This window comes from Dipodomys merriami, unplaced genomic scaffold (genome assembly GCF_024711535.1).
Source record: "Dipodomys merriami isolate MVZ:Mamm:240054 unplaced genomic scaffold, mDipMer1.0.p SCAF_29, whole genome shotgun sequence".
Lineage (NCBI taxonomy): Eukaryota > Metazoa > Chordata > Mammalia > Rodentia > Heteromyidae > Dipodomys > Dipodomys merriami.
The window spans coordinates 7,587,098-7,610,236 of NW_027204381.1; the positions used below are offsets into that span (position 1 = coordinate 7,587,098).

General features: G+C 42.4%; 1 protein-coding gene across 4 annotated transcripts in view; it reads right to left on the reverse strand.

Annotated features, from left to right (window-relative positions):
* Nucleotides 1–23,139, reverse strand: part of Ets1 (ETS proto-oncogene 1, transcription factor) — a 147,326-nt gene that overhangs the window by 32,136 nt on the left and 92,051 nt on the right. For all 4 annotated transcript variants that reach the window (XM_070038313.1, XM_070038311.1, XM_070038314.1 and 1 more), the window contains 2 exons: nt 4,814–4,933; nt 2,830–3,030 (listed from right to left, as the gene is read on the reverse strand). In XM_070038313.1, the coding sequence (XP_069894414.1) occupies nt 2,830–3,030; nt 4,814–4,933 (321 nt within the window). The remainder of the gene's footprint in view (nt 1–2,829; nt 3,031–4,813; nt 4,934–23,139) is intronic.

Consider the following 23,139-nt stretch of genomic DNA (forward strand, 5'->3'; position numbering starts at 1 on the left):
CCTGATGTCTTTTTCTGCTCTATTCACATTAGAGATTAGGATCAAAGGCTTGATGAGATCTTGGGAGATTACCAAGAATCAACACCCAGAACTTAAAGTGATCAATACAAACACTTCAAAAATACTTTCCAATCTTTAGGCAGGTAGATTTACATATCCTCTACTACTAGCAGACGTCTGATTTTTGCATTGTGTTTTTCTCATTGCTCTCAGAATTCAAGTTCAGGCCCAGACAAGAAGCAAGACACTGGTAAGGTAGCACCAGTGGGTAAACTATGAGGGCATGTTTACCCAAAGAGCAACATAACCAAACTGCTCAGGTGCTCTTCCTTAGGAACACGAAAGGAACAGAGAGGGAAGGGTAACTTCAGATAGAAATGCTTCCCCCTGAGCCATGGTGAGCTCAGGATCCAGTGTTTATTCTGGAATCTAATGAGACAGCCTCTGACTCTTACAGGCTCTGAATGTATTTCACTGAAGAAGGAGGAGGAGGAAGAGGAGGAGGAGCAGGAGGAAGAGGAGGAGCAGGAGCAGGAGGAGGAGGAAGAGGAGGAGCAGGAGGAGCAGGAGCAGGAGGAGGAGGAAGAGGAAGAAGAAGAAGAGGAAGAGGAAGAGGAAGAAGGAGAAGGAGAAGGAGAAGGAGGAGAAGAAGAAGGAGAAGGAGAAGAGGAGGAGGAGCAGCTGCTGATATAAAGCGAGTATGTTGGTTTGGGGTTTTCCTCAGGTATTTGATAGCCTGCTTAGAGCAAGGGTTGATGGGAAGACATGTTTATACCTGCACAAAACAAAAAAAGAAAAAAGAAAAATAGTTCCCAGTTGAGATAAAATGATTAAACTGCTGTAGCAGCTTATCAGATTATAACATCCCCAGTACCTTTAACCTTCAACCCCACCCCAATCAGCTATGTTCTTTGGGTGCCCTGTTGCTTTGGATTAATTACAGAACAGAGGCTGTACCCTCGGTGCAGAAATCTTACTCCTCTCTTCAAGTATGTGAATATGAACAGAGATGGTTTTTACTGCATCTCACAGGGGAACACTGGGCAGGATGGTCTTCCTTTTGTTCAAAAACCTACTTGATTACATTCTAATTCACTTAAACTCCCTTATACTGTTTTCTTTGTGGAAAGGTAAATTGGACCTGTCTTAGAGCCAAAAGCACCCAAAGAGACCACAGTATCAGAAGAAAAACACTGGGCAGGAAGCTACATTTCAAAGGATATTAAGAAAGAAAGAGAAATTAAATGAAAGAAACATTAAAGGAAATGAATGATGATAACTGAGAAAATCAGCTAACCTGACCCTCATTTTACAGACAAGGATTCCTTGCCTTGCCTGTTTCACAGGGGTTCTTTTTTTTTGCATCTTTTTTAATTGTTATTATATAAAGGTGATGTACAAAGGGCTTTCAGCAACGTAAGTCAGATAGAGTACATTTCTTTTTACACAATGTCACCCCTTCCCTCCCAGGGTTTCTTTGAGGATCCAAAGAGCAAATGTAAAGCACTTTGGAAACAAGGAGGCATTGGAAGAATATTAGCCCTGCCTTGTGATCAGGGGTAAGCTGATCCTGACCCCCCCAATATGGAACAACTCTGTGATGTCCAACAGAGGGAAATATTATAGTAGTCAAATATGTCTGGGTTGCACGGCCAGCTTTGTGTTTAGAAGTCAGCAGATATATTAGACAAGTAAGGAACCTGACATAGCTTTTTCCCTGTAAACAAGCCACTCATGTCAACACCAGTTACACAGTGAACACGCCCATAGACTGAGGAAGACAGAGTTGCCTGCCAGCCCCAGAGGATTCACCTAGTTTATCACTGTGTTCATTTATTTTTTCATTGTCATTGAGAAGCAGGCCCCTGCTGTGCCCGGAGGAATCAAAGGTGGGTCTCTCTAGGAGCACTGCAGTATGGAGAATATTCTTCAACAAAGGAAGGTTATTCTATGGAATCAAAGTGCTAATCCTGAGCTTTGTGCCCACCCCTCCCTCTCCCCTCTCCTGTCTGAGCCAGGCCTGGAGCTAGTGACCACAGGGAAAGGGTGGGCCTGGGTTACAGAGGGCAGCGGGCTTCTAGGCTTACAGTCAGCTGTGGGGCAACTGCTGACTGCTGGTAACTGAAATTTATTTTAAGAAGAAATTTAGAAAAATAAGCGCCAAAACACCCAAGTTTACCGCCTGCTGCTGTTTCTATACTCAGCCAGGACTGTGGGACGTGAGTCACTTGGTCCAAAAAGGTTGGAGCAGGCCGGTAGGGAAGGCCGTGTCATTACAAGGTTGCAACACCCGTCCTCATGTGACCCCAGTCTCTGCTCCAGATGGAAAAGAGATTCTGCACTGCAGCACCTCCAGTCCAGTTTAGTGGGCAGAGAAGGCTAACATTAATAAGCTCTGAGTTGCTAAGCTTCTCCCTGCCTATCACCAAGTATTTCATGGCCATAGATCAAGGGAGTATCTATTACCAGGCGTGATATGGAACAGGGGACAACACTGTTCTTGAGCATGGTTCAGTCACAAAGAAAAAAATCACAGATGTAAGAAGATGGGTTAGATCACAAGAAATGACAAGAGTACAATCGATCGTGCTAAACACTAAAAAGGCTGAAACCCTATTACAAAGAAGAAAAAGGACTAACAGATAACTGAGCATCTACTGTTTATCAAGCATTACACGACACACGTATCCCTGAAGACCATCTATGCTATGATTGAACCCCTGAAGACAATGGCATTAACAGCCCTCCAAACTAGATTAGTACCCCTATCTACTCTGACAACTCCAACCCTCCTCTCCCCTTCCCTCCCCATTGTTTTCACATGTTTACCTTTCTGCAGAATCTCTAGATGCTCCCATAAGATGTCACCAACGAAGTCTGGAGCCAGCTCCAGGAAGCAGTCTTTACCCAGGCCGCACAAAGCTGCTCCGCTCATACAGAACTTCTGGAAATCCACACCTTTCAGGCTGAACTCATTCACAGCCCACATCACCCAATCCCGAACATGGGTTTCCGTCCACTGTCGGGGATCTAAAGAAAAAGACCAAATAAAAGGGCTGTGCATCAGATTTAGAAGAAAACACGGAAGGACCCGAATGTCACCAAAGACCCTTCCGGCCCCACAGAACTGGGCAGCAGCAGCCCAGGACTACTGTCCTAGATTTTTCTTCTCCACCCTCAACATCCCACCTTTTCTATTTTGCCCGTGTGGAGGGACTAGAATCAGCCAGACTGCAATGCAAGAATAGTCCCTGCCCTCTACTGAGGCAAACATTTCCATGAATCTCCTGTCTCCTTGCCTTATTTCCATTAGACTTTCTTAAAAGCCTTAGAGAAGGGAAGATGGCTTAATAGCAGTAATAACAAAGCAGTGATTTCTACAGACTGCACATGCCTCTCTCAGCTCTCAACCCTTAGGTATGCTTGGGGACCAATCATTTTTCCCAATTATTTTTATCTCAGCCAATTGTGCTCAGTAATAACTGTAGTAATTAGCAATGATAAGTCATTCAAATGGTATCCGGTAATGTCATTATTAGGTGCCTGTATCCTAGATATCCTACAAGTCTCTTCATATAAGAGGTCCTGCTTTGTGTAGCACATACAACATGTATTCTTCATGTGGGACCTGAGCTTTCACATACCACACCCACAAATGGCACTATAAAAACTCAGATGACAACTGCTTGCAGTGCCCATGTCGCCAATGTGCCATAGTACCCACTTAAACCCAGCAGAATACTGCATGAGATGCTGGAAAACCCAATGGTCAGAAGTTACTTTATTCTGCCTTGTGATCTTCCAAGGGTATTTGGTATTGCTGTTCACCAAGGTTTATGGGAAAAGTGGAAGCATGGGAAAGATGTATGGATTGATTCGAAGAATCCATGCAATATTCACAGAATCTACCTTAAGCTTGGGTTTGACTAGGCTGGAAGACTTTCACCCAGCAGTAGAAGTGGTCTGATCTAAAGAGAGCCTTCTATTTTCCCAACAGGAAAGTACCTCTGCTCTCAATTATCCACAAAATGTTACTTAGTGAACTTCTTCACCCAAGTCTTCTATCTTTCAATAAATGCTTTCAAAACCAAAAGAACAACTACATATTTATACACAGAAGAGAAAAATCAATCAGTAAATCCCAAGAAATGTGGTTCACTGAGTACACCCAATGGTGGCCCAGAGTGATCCTGAAATAAAGTTTACCATTTTTTTTCCTGCAGTTTGAAACCATTTAAGGAGCTTAAAAAATACAGATGTACTAGGTGTCAATGGCTCACCACTATAATACTATTTACTCATGAGATTGATATCTGAGGACTGCAGTTCCAAAGCCAGACAGAAAAGTCCATGATACTGTTATCTTCAATTAGCCACCAAAAAGCTAAAAGTGGAACTGTGACTCAAGTAGTAGTATCGGCATTGAGAGGAAAAAAGCTAAGGGATAGCATCTACGCCCTGAGTTCAAGTTCTAGTACCAGCATACACACAAAAATAATAATATAAAGTCCACCAAAGGTTCAGATTGAATTAGTGCAACATAAGGCCAAGCCTTCAAAGTTTTCAATGATTTAGAAGGGATCTAAATGTGCAAATAAGCTTAGAAACTATTGTCTTAAGAGCAAGATGCAGTGACAAGCCTAGGTGATGGTGGAATATTAGTCTATGAATCTGTTCTAACCAACATCTGTAACAACCCATTACTGCTGATTCGCACGTGGTTATTCTAATCTCTGCCTTACACCGGGTCTGTAAAGGAGTCTGCTTGAAGAACTGCCCAACAGTGTCTCTTTTTCCAGCTATGACAACATACCTTTGGGGATTCCCAGTCGTTGCTGCTCTTTTGTGAAACCACTGAACGTAGCTTTTAATGCTTGAGACATCATCTCTTTGCTGCTTGGAGTTAGTAGTGGAACATCTGCACATTCCATGTCTGTAAGGTAAAAAAGAAGTATATGAATAACTGAAATCAAGTGGTAATTAACTATTCATAAAATGTAAGATATGGATACACTGAAGGTGGCAATTGAGAAATTACCATGCTCACATCCTCATCAGAGCAGATAAAATTTAAAGGCCTTTCCACAATGACCTATAGGAAGTAAAAGAAAGGAGAAAGAGGAAGAGAAAGAGGGAGACAGATGAGGATGAGGATGAAGGAGGAGGAGGATGAAAGAGGAAGAGGCGAAGGAGGAGGAGAGGAGAAGAAGGAGGAGAAGGAGGAAGAAGAGAGGAAGGGAAGAGGGAAAATAAGGATAGATGGAAGGAAGGAAGGAAGGAAGGAAGGAAGGAAGGAAGGAAGGAAGGAAGGAAGGAAGGAAGAAGGAAAGAAAGAAAGAAGGAAAGAAGGAAAGAAGGAATGAAGGAAAAAGATTCTTACCTGAATATCCTACCCTGATAAACAAGATGTGTTTATTCTTTCTGCATATTTCTGCTAGTTTACCCAACATAATACCTACTAACTGTTCATACTCACAGAAAGTATTAGTGTTACTACATATTTTCAGTTTCCTATGAAAAGGAATTCTTTTTTTATTGTGAAAATACCGTACAGAGGGGTTACAATTACATGAGCAAGGTAATGAGTACATTTCTCTTTTTTTTCTTCTATAGTCCTTTTACTTGTCAAAATAAGTACATTAAGACAGAGATTTTCATACCCCATCTAAATTTTAGTTGCGAAGGGGAAAATTCTCATAGCTATTAGTAAAAGCATATTTATTTTGTGAAACAGTAGAAAATCCTTACATTTTCTAAGTCTTTTCATCCCCTCAGGATCTACATGATGTCCGTTTCAGGACAGCCTTCCCCCAGGACACTAAAACTCACAGACATCCTTGTTCTTTATATAAAGCGATGCACTATTTACATAGGAACTTGTGACCCAGAACCTTGTTTGGTCCTGAAAAGGAATTCTTATGTGCAAAGAAGCAGTGAAACAGTAGTAAATAAGATAGAAATGGCCTCTAGACACCTGATTCTTTCAACAAATGTTGTCACTCAAAAAGTCCATGGATATAGGCTCAAATGCAATGTCAACAAAGGCTTCAAAGGTTAAGTACAAGTCACGTGTGAACATATGAACAGATATTCCTACACATCTGGAAGAATCAAGAAAAACCTCCCTTGGGAGAAGAGAAGCATCTGACCTACACAGACCTTAAGAAGAAAAGAATACTCTAAACCAGTGGTTCTCAAAATATGGTACCCAGAAAAGCTACCTTGGCATCACCTAGAAATGATCAAATTCTCAGCTTCTCTCCTGACCAACTCAGTTATAGGTTATGAGATATCATTCAGAAATTTGGATTTCAGAACAGAGAAAAGGTGATCTTGATGAACACTAAAGTTAGAAGACCAAAATCCCAGTCCAAGAGAACAGAATAAATAAAAGGTGTGAGACTGGAAAGGTTGAGGGGGACTTTATACATATACTAGCACCAAAAGGAGGAATGAAGCAGAAGCAGTATAATGTAGGGAGGGGAGTAATTAGAGACAAAGATGAAGAGATAAGAGGGAACATTTTGGTATTTTATCATTTTATCCTAAATAAAACAGAAAGCCACTGAGAGTTAATGTGAAGGAATGAATGGCCTGATCACAGTGTGTTTTATAGAGTAGATTAGGAAGTGTTCTATAAAGAACAGTTTAGGAGATGTGTATGAATGCAAGTTAGAAGGACTCTCAGTTGTAGAGATGGGAGGGAAGGGATGGTAGGGGGAAAACAAAGGAGGAGGCAACAATGCTTGATAAGAAATGTACTCATTACCTTGCTCATGTGATTGTAACCCCTATGTGCAGTATTTTCACAATAAAAAACTTATTTTTTTTAAAAAAAGAAAGTGGTGGCTTTGACTCAAAAGGCCAAATGCTGATAGGAGAAGCAGGCAAGCTTGACATGCATGAAGGTGGTAAAACTCCATACAACTTGATTTACTTGTTAACAAGTAGATAGTAAAGAATGAGACATCAAAAGAATGTCACCAGGCAAACATGTCATCATTAGCTGGACTATCCCTGTATCTTTTGTGTCCAGCCCTCTTTGAACTTGCAGACTCTGATCAGAGTGTAGGAAGATACCTGTGGTTGAAATCAGACATCTTTGGAATTCACATCAGGCTCAATCGCTCCCCAAAAGCTAATCACTTCCTGAAAACTCCTAACAGTGATGCACTTCACTGATGTGAATAGTAGAAGCCTGACTTTTCTGTGTATTAGGTGTTGAAAGTGACTTATGAAATGGTTGAGTGTCAGGTCAGAGTATTACAGAAGTTCCCCCACTAAACATTCTTAAACTTTTGCTAGTTAAAAACAATCCTTGAACGTACATAATATTGGCTGAATGAGAGGGAAACACAGAAGGAAAAAGATGACAATGGGTGACTTAAAAAATAAAGGATTCTACTACATACTTAAGTTAATTCAACCATTTAATAAAGCAATTTATATAAACATCCCTTCAACATCCTCCCTACCCCCACTTCCCTTATTTTCCTCAGTTGTGTGGCATAGACAATGCATTCTTGCCTGCATTCTATGCATTTGCTCCATTCATTCTTGTACCCCTCTCCTCTTGACCTCACCCCCCCCACCCACCTCACAAATACCCATTTCCTAGTACTCATTTTGTTAGGCTTTGACATAAAATTCAAATGCATAACCTAAAATTCAATCCATAATCTAAAATTAAGAAAAGTGAGAGAAAGGGTAGGGTAGAAAGGGTGGGTGAGAATGTTAAAAGGGGATTTATACAGAGGCACTGTATTCATAAACAGCTCTGTTAAATGGCAACTCCTTTGTACTATGACCTAAAGAAAACAAAAATATATTAAAAATAAATACAAATAAAAATAAAGGAACAAAAATATTGTATCTGCATGTCAAAATGGATGAAAGGGACTTGGCACAAAAGACGGACAGTGAGTGCCTTCCCTCCAAGTGCCTTTGCTTTTCAGCCATGCTGTCAGGAAAAGACCTATAGTCTAGGTCCTGCCCAGGAAGACCAGAAGGGCTCACTGTAGCTGCTCTTCCAAGCCTTGCCAATGACAGGGCATCTGAAGCACCAGGGAGTGGTAAATTTGGATTGCCCCGGGACGTGGCCAAAAGAAATCTGATGGAAAAATCATCATGTCTCCAGGAAGGTTGACAAAATGATGGAAAATCCCAGATTGTTAGGGGTAAAAAAAGAAAAGGAGGGGGGGCGAGTGTGGATTACATAATACCCAGCTCTTCAAACAATGGAGTAATCATCAAATGAGTCACTTATAAAACCCGTTAATGCTCCCCGTTTGTCCCTACTCTACTAGTCCAAGAACAGCTAAGTGGCAGGTCCAGAAATGTCTCCCCTGTAAAGCGGAAGTCAATTTAACTAGAGAAAGGGACTTTTTAGTTCACTAGGGAGTGTTGGTTCTGAGAAGGGAAAATCGCAGCAACCCCAGCTCCTCGCACAAGTCAATCAACAAATATTTTATGAATTAAATTTTTCCAAATTTCAATCAACTTCCTTCCTTTCACTCCCATCCAACATAAATTGATGAGCTTGATCTGTGTGTGTGTGTGTGTGTGTGTGTGTGTGTGTGTGTGTGTGTGTGTGTGTGTGTGTGTGTGTGTGTGTGTGTTTCCCCTGCTTTAGATTTATGAACCCAATGAAAGAACTTCACTGGTGGCGGAAATTGGATAGAGCAACACATGGAAAAATGCAAACCAGGCCTAATGAAGAGGCAGTAGTCTCACTGAAAACTGAAATTGGAGGATGAGAACTGTCTGGGAGTCCCAGGTGTCTCCTAAACCTGAAAACTTTGGCAGTGGGGTAGCAGTTTGAAGTAAATGCCACGGAAGACAGCAACAAACCTCAGTCTAAATCCTCTCACTCCTTATACTCCCTTAGTATGGTCTTGTCAGAAGCAAATACTTCTATTGGAAACTACAAGTTTCTACTTCCGGTTTGGGACACAGCACTTCCGGCTTGTTCCCTCTGAGGGAAACAGTTGGGATTACTTTCACCTATGCACCTCAATGCCATCTCCAGTAGTCTAGTCCACAGGCTGTCAGCTGCAGCTGCACAGAGGCCTGGAGGTGAACGCCTGCCTGGCGTTATCCTTCTGGTTGTGGGAGGTTCAAGTGCTGGCGACCCTGAGGGAGGGCTCCCAGCCCAGCTGAAGGAAACTATAGCCACACATTTGAGACACCTGGTCTCCAGTAGCTGTCATACTATTGCCTTTGGACCCAAAGAAAGCAAAGTCAAGAGCTATGCACCCATTACTTTTTTCCTTCTTTTGGGTTTGAATATGGGGCCTTGTGCTCTTGCTTGGCTTTTTCTGCTCCATGCTTATGCTCTACCACTTGAGTCACACCTCTACCTTGGCCTTTTTGCTGATCAACTGGAAATAAGAGTCTTAGAATCTGTCTGTCCTGGCTGACTTCAGGTCGAGATCTTCAGATCTCAGCCTCCTGAGAAGCTAGGATGAGAGGAGTAAACCACCAGTGCCCTGGTTTTTTGTTTATATTTATAAAGTGTGGAATTGGAGTTTCATAAAAAAATATTCTCCTTCTATCTTTAAGTGAACAATTGCCATTTTTCAGTTGTGTGGGCACTACACTTAAATGGTGATGAATAATCACAACCCAAAGTGGACATTAATAGAAAATATTAAGCTCATTATATAAAATACTAGGGCAACAAGTCCTTCTACGTTGTCTGCATGGTTATAACGGTTCTGCTAATTACCCAGTTGATATTGATAATAGTGAAATCATTATAAAAGCAAAGAATCTAAGGCTTAATCCAAACAGATAAATTTCTCATTCTTAATATATTTTACCCCATTATCTATCATAATACTTTTTCATTCCATGTCAGATAATCCTAATTTTAGCCATACCATCTAAACATCAATCAGTACCTCCACAGAGATTAGCTAATTGAATTTTGTGGGAAAAATACACTGAGATGTGTTAAAATAGTATCTGAAATTCAAATAACTTGTTTGAAAATTCTGGGGATTGTACTTGAATAAATACCAAATGCAGTGGGTATAGTCATTCAATGCGTGGAAATTAGAAGTATAAATAAGATTATAGATTAGATTTCTTGCCCACTAACTGTTCCACAGGACCCTAAATGCCAGTTCAGATTTATAAGAATTACACCAGGATCTTGAGAGATGTAGGAGCTAGCACCTAAAAATCTATCCCAGGCTGGTACAAGGTGGAGGCAGAAGAAGGCAGCAGCTCTCTGCACATCTGTGGCTTTTCCTGAGCCAGCAGCATTTTGAACACAGCAAACCACCTGCTCATGTTTCATTGTGGCCAAACACAAACCACCCCATCCACAGTTCAAGTGAAATGCAAAACAAGGGTTCACTTGTATGTTACTCCAAGCTAAGGGTTGCTCAGCTTCCAAGAACTCTTCAAGGTGTTTCATGGGTCTTTTGGTACCATTGAGTTCCCTGAAACTGAATGGTTCATACCAACTAAGTTATACAGAATCTAAACTTGATTGGGCAGGGGGACTTTCAGGAAGACATTCAAGACCTATGTACTTACTGTACAGAGAAGTTCCTCTTATGTTCTCAATAATGATACAGAGAGGACTGGAACATCTAAGGCAAGCTAAGGACAAGAAATTCAAGTGAGCTTGCCAGTCCTAAGTAGATGGTTGGACTGGGCCAAACCCTAGTGGATTACAATGGTAGCAGCCACATGTGCTGGGTATTGTCATAATTAGAGCAATGTGAAAGAATGAATATTGTGCCTTATATCTGAAAACTGCCTTCAGGTTTGCCAAGGTATCTTACAATATTCTTGTAACATGACTTCTAGAATCCTCAGCCTTCCTTCTTTTTACTTTCTTTTGTATACTCCCAGTAACAAATTAAAGTTGACAAAGGTCTGAACCATTAGTATCACTTGGATAAAGCTACAAGGCTTCCATGTTACAGATGAGGAAGCCATATTAGTTTTTCCAAAGAATAAAAGGATTGGCCTAAAGTCACAGTATAGGACAAACCAAGAAAGGCCAATAGTCTTTCAACTCTTAAAATCCAGAGTCTAATAGATCAGAGCCAGAAAACTGAAACATTTTCAGAACCGAGAGAGGTAAGGTATTTTATTTCTTGGTTCAGAATTAGATAAAACTGAGATCACTGAACACTTAAACAAAATTATTGTTAAGAAACCCAAAGTTTCATTATGGCTTGTCCATAAAAACATTGTTAAAAGAATTATTCCTATTCTATTCCTTTCCTGGGACAAAAGGAAGTGAGGCTTTCTTCTTGACATATGAAGCAAAGAGGTTAAATGCTGGCTTCCTGCCCTGCTTCTATTCACCTGAGTCACCTAGTGGGCCACTACTCACATAATACAAGGTTAATTCATTACATAAAAGCATGCTGAAATATGTTTCAGCATACACACACACACACACACACACACACACACACACACACACACACACACACACACACACACACACACAATGAATTAGTCCTAGGTGGCATGTCCTCTTACTCTCTCAATTTTATCATCACGCTGTGCATTTGCAATAGAGGACTTCAGTATGAATGAATAGAGGCTTATGTACCAGAGAATAGGGAAAGTTAGGCTTTGAGTTACTTTGGTTTTGCTTACATCAAGGTCTCCATTTCATTTACTGGCCTATTTGAAGCCCAGAACTTTGGTGAAGGCAACACCATCGTAATCTGGAAAAGTGGGAAAAGTTGGACAAAGAGGAATGACTTGAAATCAGAATGAAAAACTGATGCTGGAGCCAGGGTCTGCACACCAAAGATGACAGAGACCATTCTTCCTACGTTCACAGCCTCTTGAACTTTTCACTGTTCTAAAAAGGAACATTTTTAGGGCAGTCATTATATTCAATGTATGTAAAAACTGAACTATATAACTTGAAGGTAGGAATAAAAAGGGGGAAATGAAGGAAGGGGAGACATTGATCAAGATGTATTGTCTCCATAACCCTAGAATTTTAACTTCTTTGTACAACTGCTAAAGAAGAAAATTTAAAAAATAAATAAATAGAAAGACCAGAGCCTCTATCAGGTAATTGATTCAAAGGTAGGACCATAGCTACCTAGGACAAGTGTTGTAGACAAAATGCCTTAATCCTTCAAACCAACACAAATGGAAGCTGCTAATGGCCCCTATGAAGGTGTACCCCATAGAGGGGCTAAGAATCAAAATGAATTGAAATCTTTTGGTATCTACTGCCTCCATCTCATTCAAGAAGAGTGGACCAGAAGCAGAGTTAAAGGGGCCCTTGTCTTCCTTCTCCACTCCTAATCCTGGCAAACAGGCTCTAAAAACCTGGACAGAAGCAGGAAGCAATCCCAGGGAGCTGGCTTAATCCACACAGTTCTTACTGAGGTTAATGCAAAGAAAGGTGATGATGGTTCCTCTTCAGACCCTGCCTTTATTTTCATAAACATACTGATGAGACAAAGCAGAAGTCTTGGCTCAGCAAAAGCTAAGCAATAAATGGAGCTTTGCCCTTACCATGGGGAAGCAAGCAGAAGGCAGAAAACCCATCCCAACCAAACCGTTCATCACTGTCCCAAACAATGGGACACAAATTCCCTAGAATAGACCCCTATGGTTAGAGAACCATAGCTGGGTGCCTGCCTTCTCTCAAGCATCAGCCAATAAACACCACTCTAAAGAAGGGAGAAAGAAGCAGCACTGAGAATCCCCAGCTCATCCTCTACTGACCTGATTGGCCAAATACACAAGCTAGTCTCGAATTACCGCATCGTGCCATGCTGCCAATGCACAAAGCTACCAGCGAAGGCACACTGTTTAGGTACAACGTGCCAACTCCGAGGTAGACACCCCTTCGCAGAGGGAAACTGTCCTAGACAAGAGAGATAAGTCTGTTATAGTGCCAAGAAGCCAGCCACAAGTCCTGCAGCTGGGACTAAGAAAGACACCAACAGAGCCAGCTAAGGCATGATGAACATCTGTAGGAAGTGACCTCAGACTTTTCCCTCCTTCCCTTCATCCATCGTCCCAGCCCCCCAAAAGGGAGTTTTAACACATTATTACCACTGAAGTCCTAAGAATTTGGTGACTCACCAGGCTCACACATGGTTTCAATGAGCCCTTGACCATTACATGGTAAGGAAGCAGGGAAAACAAATGAAAGCAGTTGTAATTCGGCAGCGCTGGAGTTCAGACCTGCCAGACAAAAAGGGATTGCAGGCATGTTCCCAAATGCATTCAAGCACCTGACATGCAAAAGCTATTTTTAATCACTAGATTTATGTCTTTCCCAGCCACTCCACCAGCCTCCACCTCAGCAAATGTACTAGAAGGCAGAGCACAGTCCAAATCAATTCCAGGTGTTCAGGGAAACCCAGAGAGGCTCTTCCGTTCCAGGATCCCAGCCAGAAAAATGGAACCGCCCCCTTGGGTCCTACAGCTACATTTTCTTGTTCTTTTCCTTCAAGTAATGAAAATCTCCCACCTAAAACATTGAGCAAAAATGGCTTGGAAGAGGAGTTAAGTGGATGAAGATGGCTTGCTGGAAGGATATCTACCTACAAGTATTCTCAGGCAGTCATGGCAAATGACAACCCAGGAAACAGACCCAAAGACGCTAAGATGGAACTCTGCTGTTCTCCCTGCCTTGTAATAAGGGCTACATAAAAGGTATATGAAGTTGCAGAAGCCTTAATACATACTACATGCTCAATAAATTATGGGTAACTTGACTGAATTTGCACATAGTGTAAAATGTGATGGCTAAACACATATATATGGTATTTATAAGCTGGTGCTTTGTCTGGGTACAATTAAAACAATTGAGAAAAATGAGTGAAGAACCCCTTTGGAGACATTATTCACTTGAAACTGGTTTGCTCTGTTTTTGTTTTTCCTTATACAAAGTAGACTAATTTACTTTTTCTTTGTACTATCTTTAAGTATTTGTAGAAAGGGGAATTCAACGAAACATGCAGAATAATTTCTTACCAAGTCTGCATCCTCCAAGTCTGCTAAGAGGTACATGAATCCAACAGAGCTTTTGATTTTAAAAAACTTCCACTGAGAGCCAGGCAGGGTGATATATGCCTATAATCCCTGCAACTCAGGAGTTGGAGATAGGAAGGTCAAAATTCAAAATCAGCCCAGGTGAGAGTTACAAAAAACCTTGTCTCAAAGGCAAAGTGGGTGTGGTGGTGAATAACTGTAATGTCAGTCACTGGAGAGGCCAAGGCAAAAGTATGAGACCCTATTTGAAAGTCAAACTAAAAGCAATAAGGGTTAGATATGAGGTTCAACTAGTAGAGCCAGGTGCCTAATAAGTAAGAGGCTTTGAGTTCAAATCCCAGTTCCATCCCCCCCAAATTATCTGAGAGCCATCTTAGAATCATTATGGCACAAAAACAAAGTATAATTTTGTGTTCAAAATGCTTCTTTCTCTCTCTCTCTCTCTCTCTCTCTATATATATATATATATGTTATATATTTTATTATTTAATATATTAAAAATATATTTTATTATACTTATACAATATATTATATATTTTTTACCTTAGTCATCTGTCTGTTTTTTTTTTCTTATAAAAAAAAGGTAACTCTCATAATTTAAAGGAATGTCAGGAGAGCTAAGAGTATATATAGTTCATTGGTTCCATCCCCCAGCACAGGAACTAATTTTTTTTTTAATTTTTGTGCCGTGTACCAGTGGCTCATGCCTGTAATCCTAGCTACTCAGGAGGCTGAGATCTGAGGATTGCGGTTCAAAGCCAGCCAGAGCAGGAAAGTCTGTGAGACTCTTACCTCCAATAATCCACCAGAAGACTAGAAGTGGCGCTGAGGCTCAAGTGGTAGAGCGCTCGCCTTGAGCTGAAGAGCTGAGGGACAGCACCCAGGCCCAGAGTTCAAGCCCCATAACCAACAACAAAAAAATGTTTTTTAAAAAATGGTTTTGCCAGGCACTGGTGACTCACACCTATAATCCTAGCTACTCAGGGGGCTAAGAACTAAGGATTGCAGATTGAAGCCAGCCCAGGTAGGAAAGTCTGTCAGACTCTTATCTCCAATTAAACTCCTGAAAACCAGAATGAGACCTGTGGCTCAAAGTGATAAAGTACTAGCCTCAATTGAAAAAGTGGAAGGGTAGCACTCAGGCCCTGAGTTCAAGCCCCACAACTGAAGAAAAAAAAAAGGTTTTAACTACAGCAATTAGGAATCATGTGTAAGGACCATCTCAAATAAAGAACTCAATAGATACTTTCAAATCTTTGAGTGATTCTAAGTTAAGCCACTTACAAAGTGTTTCACATGTTTCAAATCATAATTTCTGACATAGATGATTCCACTTGATTCTTACCACAGGACATATTTTTTATAGGTCTTAATAGCCCTGGAAAGGTTTGATTTCTTTGTCATAAAAAAAAAAAAACCACACAGCCAAAAGCCCCATGGAAAGCAGGAAGAGGAAAGCCTGGGTTGGACCTTTTCCTCTACCACCTGGCAGACAGCTGTTTTGCTTCCTACTTACTCTTCTCCAATCCCACACGTTTTTGTCTGGGTGCTAGGGATGGAACCAGGGCTTCAGCCACTGAGCCACTGAGCCCCAGGCCTCATCCTCTGTCCTGCCCTCAACTACAAAATTCATGTCAGGGTGCTGAGGTTTAAGAATAAAGCAACTTGAAATAAGCCAACATTTTCCTATTATCCCTTAGTTGCTCCTCCTTCTGGTTGGCTAGCAGCCTTGAAGACCTGGTCCTAAAGATGCTGATCAGTTAAAATTGCTCACTTATTTTCATTTCATCTATTTCCCACCTAAAACAATAATCACTGCTATCTGAATAGAGGGATTTTTTTAAGTTTTCAAAAATCTTTTCTTTTATATTTTAATACGTTTCTCAGAACAACAAAGTTTACTATTGCCTTCATCCTACAGATGAAGAAACTGAGGCTCAGTGATTGAACCAAGATAGTAAAGTGATGAAACAAGCATTAAAGTCCTGCTCTGCAGATATGGTTTTCTGCAGAAAAACAGCAAGTTCCTCTCTAGCTCTATTTGCAGATTTCAAGGCACAAGAAGCAGAAATGATGGAACACAAAAGCATCTCTTCTTATAGCCAGGTACCAGTGACTCATGCTTGTAATCCTAGCTACTCAGGAGGCTGAGATTTGAAGATTGCTGTTTGAAGCCAGCCCAGGCAATAATATCTCCAATCAACCACCAAAAGGCCAGAAGTAGAACTATGGCCAGCCTGGAGCACAAAAGCTCAGAGACAGCACTTAGGCTCTGAGTTCAAGCCCAAAATTATCATGATGGAGGAAAAGGAGGAGGAGGAGGAGGAGGAGGAGGAGGAGGAGGAGGAGGAGGAGGAGGAGGAGGAGGAGGAGGAGGAGGAGGAGGAGGAGGAGGAGGAGGAGGAGGAGGAGGAGGGAGGAGGAGGGAGAAGGAGGAGGAGGAGGAGGGAGGAGGAGGAGGAGGAGGGAGGAGGAGGAGGAGGGAGGAGGAGGAGGAGGAAGAAGAGGAAGAAGAAGAAGAAGAAGAAGGGAGGAGGAGGAGGAAGGAGGAAGAGGAGAAGGAAGGAGGAAGAGGAGGAGGAGGAGGAGGAGGAGGAGGAGGAGGAGGAGGAGGAGGAGGAGGAGGAGGAGGAGGAGTTTTCTTCTATCTGGAGAAGGGTAGAGTCTCTATCTGGATGTGCTACAGACAAACAGCTTCAACACTGAGGTCTAGGCACCACTGGGCCACTGCACATCCCACCCAGCACCTCAGTTCAGGGCCTATCTGTAATGTCCTGTGGGAGCAAAGCCATGGTCAGGAGGGAAGAGCCCTGAGACTCACCAGGAAGGCCAAGCTAGGCAAGGTGGAGGATGAGTTTTCTTCATGGGCAATGGAAAATTCTGGGCAAACAAATGGAGGCGAGAGGCCCGTTTATTTAGGCTGGAAGAGGTAAAGTTTTTCTGCACTTTTGAACTTGTTTTCTCAAGGCCTGCTTTTCCCTCCCACGCAGGAAACAAACACAGAGACAGCACTCTGAGACTCAAAGCTAGCTAGCTAACTAGCTAGTCAGCTGGGGAAGGGAGGGCAGAAGGGAGGGCAGAGGGAAGGCAACCTGAGAGAGAGAGAGAGTGAGAGAGAGAGAGAGAGAGAGAGAGAGAGAGAGAGAGAGAGAGAGAGAGAGAGAGAGAGAGAGAGAGAGAGGAGAGAGGGGAGAGAGAGAGAGCTGGATGGGGGCAGGTAGGGTCATAGCCATGGGGAAGCAGCAGATGAAGAAGCAAGAGCTAAGTAATGGGAGGCGAGACAGGGAAAGACGGCAGAAGGCAGGGAAGGGAAAGTTAGAAAAACTTCAGTATAGACAAAGCCATGTGGGAACGGGCTAGCAAACAGCAGCAGTCACTTATTCCCAATTAATGATGTTCAGAAAGCAATATTTTTCCATAAATCATGAAAGGAAATTCTCTCCCCATTTTCTTATTTATACATGATATAAATACATTTTTAAACCAAAAGAAGGGCCATTTTTTTCCAGTGGGGGTTTAAAAAAAAAGCCTCACTGGAGATGAAAGCCAGTCTTCAAACACCCCTCAGAGGAAGCAGAAACCCCACATGTCTTAGTGCTTCAGAAAGAAAAACAAAGTCAACATTCTTCCTGCCTTTCTAAAGGCTTTTTTATGCAGATGTGTTTTTCTTTTAATAAATAAATCTGGACAGAGAAGGAAAATGCATACCCACACACATTCATACTGTGAGACTGTCAGCTTTAACCCAGGGGAGAAAAACAAAAAACAAAACAAAACCAAAAAAAGACTATGTCAGTCATTTTCCCAGTGTAGAAGATGAAGCTTCTCAATGATACCCTATCCATACCAACCAAGATCAAAAGCAAGCACTCTTGCCCAGAAATTCTCCACTGAACACCTTTAGTTAGGTCCCTACTTTGGAAGCTCTTATTTCTCTCCTAAGCCACAAATAATCACACATATTGAGTCAAAGATCTGTCTTCTTGGAATTTTATTCATCAACCTTGGTTCTACTGCTCAAAGCCACACAGTCAAATTCTAGCATCCTATATCCAACTGCTTCTCAACTGCTTTATTCTTTCATTTTATCATCCCTTCTGTCCAGGTTTTAAAACTCTTTGATTCCTTCAACTGCTCATGGTACTCCTGACTCAAATCTAGAAGCAGTCCTTCAGGACATGTCTCTAAAAGAATATCATAGGCATCCAACATCACACTTCTCAGGAGAAGCATGAGAGCCACATGACCAGTCCACTCCTTAAACTTTGCCTGGGTAAGGTCCGAACAGCCAACATGGAAAAGTCAATGGAAAGCCAGATACCTTTGACTCATGCCTGTAATCTTAACCACTAGGGAGGCTGAGATCTGAGGAGAGTGGTTTGAAGCATGGCCAGGCACAAAAGCCCATGAGACTGTTATCTTCAAAGAAGCACCAAAAAGCCAGAAGTGGAGCTGTGGCTCAAGTAGCACACCAACATCCTTGAACAGAAAAGCTAATCAAAAGTGGGAGGCCCTGAATTCCAGCTCCAGTACTGGCATAAAAAAGCAGAGTTTTCCATGTCTCTGTATTAAACTTCACCTTTGTTGTGATCTGTGTTTCTATGTTTCCATGTATGGAGATCATTTTTAATGTCACAAGTTCATCCTCATCCCATTAACTGTCCATATCAGCTCTGCATCACCTACAATTCACTCAGTTGCTTTCTGCAACTTTCCTCTGCTCTAAGCCCCCAACAAAAATGTTGAAAAGGCAAAGGCCAAGTAAGCACTGAGACTCCCTGCATGGCTCACAGTGTAACGCGAGGGACCGTATACTACCCTGAGGCTGGCACATTAATCAAGACCCTTTGGGTATGGTTGTTCAACAGTTACTAATCTTCTTCATCCACCATCACCACACCCACCTCGCTTTGTCTCAACCACAAATCTCTCATGCAGAGGCTCAGATGAAAGCAGGCTAGAACCAAAAGAGGAGACTCTCCGATTCAGCTATTTTACACTTGAGGGTAAGTTTGTTCAAGTTCCTCCTTACGTATCAAACAAGTGCAAAGTCGGTAGGTGGACAGTGTTGAAGGTGAGATTTAGACTTGTGCACAATAAGAGGGAAAGAGGGGAGAGAATGAGAGAGAGAGAAAGAGAGAGAGCATGCACTGCAACACAGCAATGCTCTGCTTCAAGAAACAATGGGCAGTTAGGGAACAATGCCTGCAGACAAAGTCTTGGTCTATTTATATCTGCCCCTGTGAGTCCCAGACAGGAGGAACTGGAAGTCTGCCCTGTACGCATAGCTCCAACTGGACCCAAGCTAGGAGGAAGATGAGATCAACCAGAATGTTGCCAGCTTAGGAATGGACTTCATTTCTGCTCACATGGTTCCTTCTTTAGACTATAGGATCTCTTTAGCCAAGTAAAGCAGCTTGCTGGCCCTCTCCTGAAGCATACCGTCTCTGAGAAGGGTAATCAGAAATCACCCAACCCAAAGCAATTAAAACCTATCTTTATGAAAGTCACAGAAAGAATGGGAATGCTAAGGCCAAAGCAACCAATGACTGAAGTCATCGCTCCACTTACCAAATCGGTTAATTATACATACTCAGGGATACTACAAAAGAGCTTTGCCATGGGAAAGTGCCCTCCTCCCTTCTTTAGAACTGAATAAAGAGACTAAGAACTAGAGCTGGGGGTGCAGCTCAGTGGTAAAGTACAAGAGAATCTGGACTTAAGCCTCATGATGCAAAGAAACTGTGATTTGAAGTAACACAGATCTAGGTAAATCTCAGTAACGATTGTTTTCCTTCTCTAAGTTTCTGGAATTTCATCTTTAACCCGATTTGGGGGTGATCATCAATTTCAATCCTCTCCAACTATGTTACTTATGTCCTTAACCCTTCCTGGACGATTATTAAAAAGGGTCAGCAGTAGTCAGATTAGCCTGTGACAAACACGTAGTGTGTGCCCCAGAAGAGGCTGAGGAAGGGGAGGAGGAAGAGCTCTAGCAGCGAGTCCCTCAAAGCTGTCATCCTGTGTGTTTCCATCACTCATCATCTGCAACTCTGCATTCACAGGCCATGGAAGTCAGCAATTGCCATCTCTGAATCCCATCCAACACCACAACCTGAACAAATACTCAACTTCAACCTGGACTCTCCCAAAGGTAAGAAATTCATGACTCATTGCAGAGGTTCCCCTCAGATTTTTTACTTAATACCTGAGTCCTTGGCAGGGAATTTCTTCTTGGTACCTGGGAAAATCAGTACTTAGATATATATGAAGTCTAAAAGAGATTATTCCCCTCCTTTTCATTTAAAGAGCTTAGTATATTTCACAGAGAATAACCCACTTATTGCTACCCCAGATTCCCTTCCACTCTCTTCCTTGACTTCAGAAGCGTTATGAATGAAGATGCTCAGGTTTCCTGTCATCTGGAGAGCATGCCAATAAACCTGGACTACCAGAACAACAGAGATAATATATGCAAAGTCACCAACACCAAACACTTTCATATATCTTTCATTCAATGCAGATGGTAGAGGTGAAATCCCAAAGGAAGATTTGGACCATTTAAAATACACCAAACAGTGGCTATCAAAGTGGATCCATGGGCCACCTGATCTGGTCCAGTACTTCATGCAAACACTGCCTCTTCCATCTCTCTCTCCATCCTTACTCCCTTCAGGCTAAACATTCTCTTCTTTCCAAAGGCCTTGCTGACTCATCCCAGGATAATTCAAAAGCGCCACATGGGAAGCACATGGTAGGAGTGACGAAAAGGCAGAGACACACACATTCCTACCCTGAAGCAAGACTGACATCAGAGAAGATGAAAAAAAAAATCCCACCCATAGCATGTTTGGCAAGTGCCTAAGCCAGCCCTGGGTCTCTACTTATCAAGAGTCTTCAACAATGCCTGCACTTTAGTAAATGGACTCAAAACCAATAGCATTACCCTAGCCTGGAACATCTGGAATTTACACATTCAGCCTTTCAGTGTTCAACCACTCATGGAATAGAGCCCCCACTCAGTTCTGTAAAAACAAATGAATGTCCCTAATGAGCCAGAAATCGCATGACTTAGAGGCCTTTAGGTAATAATTTCAAGAGTCCCAGCTGGAGTTTCTCAAGCTGCTATGGAAGTACTCAGAACCCAGAGAGGTAGTAAACTTTGAAGGGAGCATGGTTGGTCATCCTAAACCATTAGGTCCACTCTTCATCCCACCATCTGAGGGAACTCCTCCGTTTGTGAAGATCTATTTAAATCTATCATTTCTGGCCTCCTATCTGTTCACTTTCCACCTTTTCTCTGACCAATGCAGTAACTATCATTCCATGCCTTCATTGCTCTTAAGTGTCTACATATTTCCTTGTCTCTGCTTTCCTACCTTACCCTCAACTCTTAACTATGTCTAATCTATAGACGAAAGAGCAAAATTTGCTATAAAACCTTTATCAACTCCTTGGAGAGAGGTTTTCCCTCCAGGCAACTAGACATAATTAGGAGATGAATGGGAAGGAGGCTTTCCTGGAGAGGAGGAGCTCTGTTGTTGCTCAGAGGTCCAACTCTATTGCTGGACCATAGTTTGAAGGCACACTGGATGTCATCTACTTCAAACTTCTTCTTTCACTGATGGGGAAATGGAGAAGAGGGAGGTGACCTCAACTTGCCACACATCACATGATTACTAATTCTAGACTTTTTGACTCCCTGCCCAGTACTTCTCTGTACCATTGCTGTTGACCTACCTTGTCGCTATGCATTGCAAAGGAGGGCTAGGGGGGTCTCTCCTGTGTCTTCACTACCAACAAGCCCTGGTTCAGCATACTATTCCTTTCCAAGTGCTTCAGAACCACAGCAGGACAACCTACCCAAAGAGCCAACAGATATGATGGGATTTTTATGGGCCTGCAATGCTATAGGCTCCCACTGTGTGGCTTACAGTGTTGAGTGACAATGCACAGATTCTAGTTAAAGAGTCTCCTTGGAGCTGGAGAGAGGTTCCTGTGGCATACCAAGGACCATAAAAGTACAATCTTTAATCCTCCATTTGAATGCCCGGGTAGGGTACCATGATATATGCCAGCTCTTAAATTCAATCCAGAAGCAGTAAAGATTTTAGTTGGTTTTGATCTCAGTGATCTATGGATGTTTGTGTTTGTGTAAGGAGGGTGCTCAGGCTTGAACTCAATGCCTGGGTGCTATCTCTTAGTTTGTTCTCTCTCTATGTTGGTGTTCTGCCACTTAAACCACGGTTCTACTTGGCAGCTTTTTGGTCAGACATAAGAGTCTCATCGATATTCATTCGCAAGCTGGCTCTGAACCCTGTTTTCTAGATTTCAGCCTCCAGAGTAGCTAGGATTACAGGCAAGAGCTACTGGCTCCCAGCTCAGATATATGAAACTAAAATCACTTGAAAGGAAAACAAGGAGTCATCATGTCATTTGACAGCCCTCCAACACTACCAGTCCAGTCCCACTGGGGACCAAATGGGGCAACTAAGACATAGTTGGTAGAGGTAAGTGAATGCAACAAACCCAATGACAAGGCAAGGACACAAAGCCAGGGACTCAGGCTTGTGAAGTAAATTTGTTTGTCTAACTAGTGAAATTATCTCTAGTTCCCGCCCCCAGTCTCCCACAGCCTAAATGACAGAGCTGTACAAACAGCTCTGGTTCTAAACGCCAATGCACAAAGAGTGTAGGATCTAAAGTTTACAGGAAGGATATACCAAATGAAGACGTGTGTCTCTTCTCAGCTTCTCCCTGGGTCTCTCCCAATGTCCCTGAATGCCCAGACTTCAGCATTCCTTCAATCTTACTTTTGTCCCCAAGCATCATTCACACAGATCCACGGCAGCCAGCCCCAGCCACCTGTCCCAGCAGCAAACCCATCCCCAGGCAGACCTAATCTCCAAATCAATAAGCAAGTCAGACGGATAAGTGGAGAGCAGAGCAACCGTGATCAATGCAAAGTGGGCGGTGGACACGGCTGTTCTGCATCAGCCTGGGTCAGGTGGGAAAGGGAGGCCCAGGATTCTCAGCCCTCATCCGCCACTAATAACTAGCTGTGCCTCATCAGGAAGCCATTAGGAAATTGCAGTCACCACAGCCCATGCTCCCTGGGCTGAACTGTGTGCCTGCAGC